Source organism: Ananas comosus, linkage group 15 (assembly GCF_001540865.1).
Source record: "Ananas comosus cultivar F153 linkage group 15, ASM154086v1, whole genome shotgun sequence".
In the NCBI taxonomy this organism is placed as follows: Eukaryota; Viridiplantae; Streptophyta; class Magnoliopsida; order Poales; family Bromeliaceae; genus Ananas; species Ananas comosus.
In genome coordinates, this window is record NC_033635.1 from 7623070 (window position 1) to 7627100 (window position 4031).

At 35.2% G+C, this 4031-nt stretch overlaps 1 protein-coding gene across 1 annotated transcript; it reads right to left on the reverse strand.

Annotated features, from left to right (window-relative positions):
* On the reverse strand, positions 2037 to 2953 carry LOC109721571. Its single transcript, XM_020249238.1, has 3 exons — positions 2714 to 2953; positions 2322 to 2534; positions 2037 to 2084 (listed from the first exon to the last, which is right to left on the reverse strand). The coding sequence occupies exons 1-3, from the start codon at positions 2951 to 2953 to the stop codon at positions 2037 to 2039; spliced, it is 501 nt and encodes a 166-aa protein (XP_020104827.1).

The following is a 4031-nucleotide window of genomic DNA, read 5'->3' on the forward strand; positions in this document are numbered from 1 at the left end:
TTTTGTAGTTGAGAGAGAGTGAGAGATTTTGTATCCATGTATAGAGACCACCTATGTACCTACTTATAGCTCTTGTATTTGGGATTTCCTATTGTTCTTACTCTATGTTTTATTTAGTGGATTTACTGTTTTATCCTTATCCCTTGTTGTAGCATTTAGACATTTATTATGCTCTGATACTTCTAGATGTCTTTTATCATTGCTGTTATTATTGTTGTTTTTAGACGCCTTATATGTTGTAGACATATGGCGGGTCTGGGCACGCGCCGGGCGGGCTCCCGCTGGGTCCCGGGGCGTGACAAATAGACCCCCCCATCTCTCACGAGCTTATTTTCTATAGTCCAACTGACCTAAGGTTTGCTAGGTCCACTAAGACTCAACCCTAAGCTCTGATACCAATATAATCTGTCACACCCCGGGACCCAGCGGAAGCCCGCCCGATGCGTGTCCAAACCTGCCATATGCTTACAACATATAAGGCATCTACAACAATAGTATAAAGAAGTAAGAAAGACAAAACATCTAATGCGATATCAGAGCATACACCAACTAATTTCTAAAGATAAGTAGAATGTAAAGAGCTAAATAACTAGCATAAACCATAAAGTAAATACATTCCAAGATCCAAATACAAGGTACAAGATACACAAAAATGGTGGTATCTACACATAGGGTACAAAACTCTCACTCTCTCCAACTAAAATAAAAGGAGAGATGAACCACCTAGCGTAAACACTACACCAAAAGGAGCTTTTAGCAGCAATTCAAACTGCCAGGAAAAATATGAAAAGTGCCAGGAAAGAGTTTTACCGGCGATTGTTCGCGGCACTCACAAGTGCCAGCTAAAACTCCGTCGGTAAATGTTTTGCTGGCACTTCTTACAAACTGTCGGTAAATATTAAATGACTGGCACCTTAAAGTGCCTAATAAAAATATATAGTGGCACTTATAAGTGCAGGGTAATTCTTTTTTTCAGCACTCACAAAAGTGCCGGCTTTTCTTTGTTTTAGCGGCAATTTTTGCTGCCAGCAAAACTTTAAGGGCACTTGCTAATGCCGGCAATAAATTTAAAATTATTACTCCCAATTAGATATTCTGATAGAGAAAAGTGCCGGCAAAAGTATTGAATTTATCCTAACAGGAAAAGTGTCGGCAAAAGGTTGAAATTTTGATGCATATCGTATATTGTAATTTGATGAATATGGATTAATTTACACATTACCAATGAAATGATAATTTAATTAGCCAAATTAAATATATCATGTCAACACAAAATGTCATAAAAATTTAGACACATACAAACGTCGACATCGAATAAAATAAAGTACACACACAAAAAGGTAACTTTATAGAGTTTTAAGAAGTATCATATATTCAATATCCGTAATAAACAAAAAAAAAAGACTTAGTTTAGTCCCAACAACAAAACAATATCAATATTCTCCAAGTACACATTTTAATCATTGACAAAATAAAGGAAATGAAGTCTTCCAAATAGTCGATCAACAGGTTACTTCATCTTCTTAACTAATAACTAAACCTGCATTAGAAAAAAAAAAAAAAAGCCTATGAAACATAGTATACGTACTTATTCAACTGATAATAACTTTCAGATTTTGTCAACTATTAGTTTTGATAGATATAAAGCAATGCTGTCAATGCTAACAATTTCTTAATTCAATTTTGCGAAAATGACAACAGTTCAAAACTGAAGCTAGCTAGGCATCAATAGTTCAGCTAGCTTTAGCTGAAGATTTTGTTTTTGGATTGTCAGACAACTGTTTTGCTGTGTCAAGTTGAAATTCAGAGCATCATAACTTAAGCATCAACATAACAGAGTTTTCACACTCTTTCTTCGCTTGGAGGGCAAAACAGAGATGATAGGAACAATTTTAAATAATGCATAAACACATAAAACCTTCTAGCTAAAACATTGGATTCCATGCAGGACCTAACTCATAAACATTGAAAGCAAAGGTGTTAAATCATAACTTATGTGAAACTACATATAAAATTCAAAACAAAAGAACTCCCTTTCAAACTCGACAAAGGTCTCTGAGTGCCTCAGAAGGAGGAGGATTCAACTGAAATAAAAGCATAAGAAAATCATAAAATGTTTTAGAGTTTCATATCTTTCAGATGAAATTTTAGTTCAGACAGAAGAATTTATTTCTCAATGATGCCATTAAAGTTGTTTCCCAATAGTTGAAATCAAGCTAATTTCAACTAAATATATAGGGGACGAACCTAATTTAATTCTAGTAGCCTATAAGCACAAAATTATCAGTTACAGTCTCATACATTACTTGAACTGATCTTACCTCAATTCCAGGAATGTGAAGTGTACGAAAATCACAAAAAATATACTCTCCTTGCGGAAGTTTAAAAGAAGTCTGAGGTCTAGCTGACATCCGATGCTTCAACCTCTTTTCTTCCTCGTCAAATCCAGCTATTCGTAAATTTGCCTTCTTACTGTTTTCTGAAACCTCTTCAATTTCATTGTCAAAGACACCCATCATTCTAATGGGCTTCCCCTGCATATGTCAACAAGAACATTGCTTGCATGTAAGCATGGAAGATCCAAGCAGGATTTCGTTAATTACCCTTATTCTTTCACAATTCTATTTTAACAAGAGCACTAACAAAGCTAATCAAGAAAATATAAGATGAAAGACCAACTACTAGAAAAGCAAAATACAAATGCATATGGTACCTCAAAAATAGCAGCTTCTTGCAAGCTTAAAGATGAGTAAACATCAGAATACGGAGTGATCATCTTTGAACTTTTTTTCGCAGGCTGTGGAACAAGAAGTCTCATTGTTTCTGGTTTTACATTAGTTAAACCTTGTAGCTTCTCTCCGAATTCTTTAACATTCCATTTTGGATCAACCTCCACGTTCAGTTTGTTGCCCCTCCAAACAATCGGGATTTTAAGAAAGCTTTGTTCTTCCATTTAAGTTCAAGACAATAACAAACAGATATGGTGATGGTGGATATTAATATAACTTCTTTGCCTGCATATAACCATACAACAATCAGGTTAACTATTCTCCAAATACATATTAAAATTTCCACTTCCTAGCTACAGATACACTCTTACTGTTTTACAAAATGTCATGTAACCTTCATCTCACATTTCATATATTAGGCCAGCAAAAAGAGAGAATATCATCAAAGACAAACTATGCCTTTTTCAATATAATAGTTTACAACAAGTCAAATTAAAAGAATCCAACAAAGACTAAAGCTCAAATCGACCAAATCTATGCCTACAGATTACCCAGAAAGAACATTAATCAATATTTCCATATCACAGATAAAAGGGAATGCAGAATTAGAAGCAGAACTCCAGTATCACCAACTGTAGACGAGATCGATCTGAGAAAAATTATGTTTTGCTTCGAAATCATATGTATGATTTCGACAATTGCGGGTCAGGGCACCGATACTGCAAAATTTCAGGTGCTGCAACATTAGTTTCTAAAAGTCGTTTATCTCCGCAATTCTAAACCATGCTTATGGTTATCTAATAGCAATCATATACGAACTGAAAGAAAATAAAAAAATAATAGAGCAGGTATCGGATTTACCTAATTGCAACAGATCAAACAAGACAAATAAAAACTTTAGGGAAAATTACTGAATTGCTTGAAAAAAAAAAAAAGTAGCAGATGTCGAAAAGGAAACTTTTTAATGGTCGGGATCAAACAGTTCAATCACAAGTTTGGGGAAAACTCACTGGATATTCGATCGATAATCGAGGAGAAAGAAATGAATCGAGAGAGATAGGGTAAAATCTCCAAGAAACCTTAATCAATCGAAGCGAAATTAGGGTTTGCTGAGTACGATGATTGCACCTCTCCACGCAGATTCCCGCTTTTGGTGGGCTGCTACAAAGAGGCGTGCGACGCGGACCAGGTTTGTTCGATCAGTAACTACAGCATCGGCAAAGAAGATCAACAAGTGTTTGCAACATTGATGCATACATTTAGTATTAAAAAAAAAAGGGCTTCCATAGCATTGGAATTCTA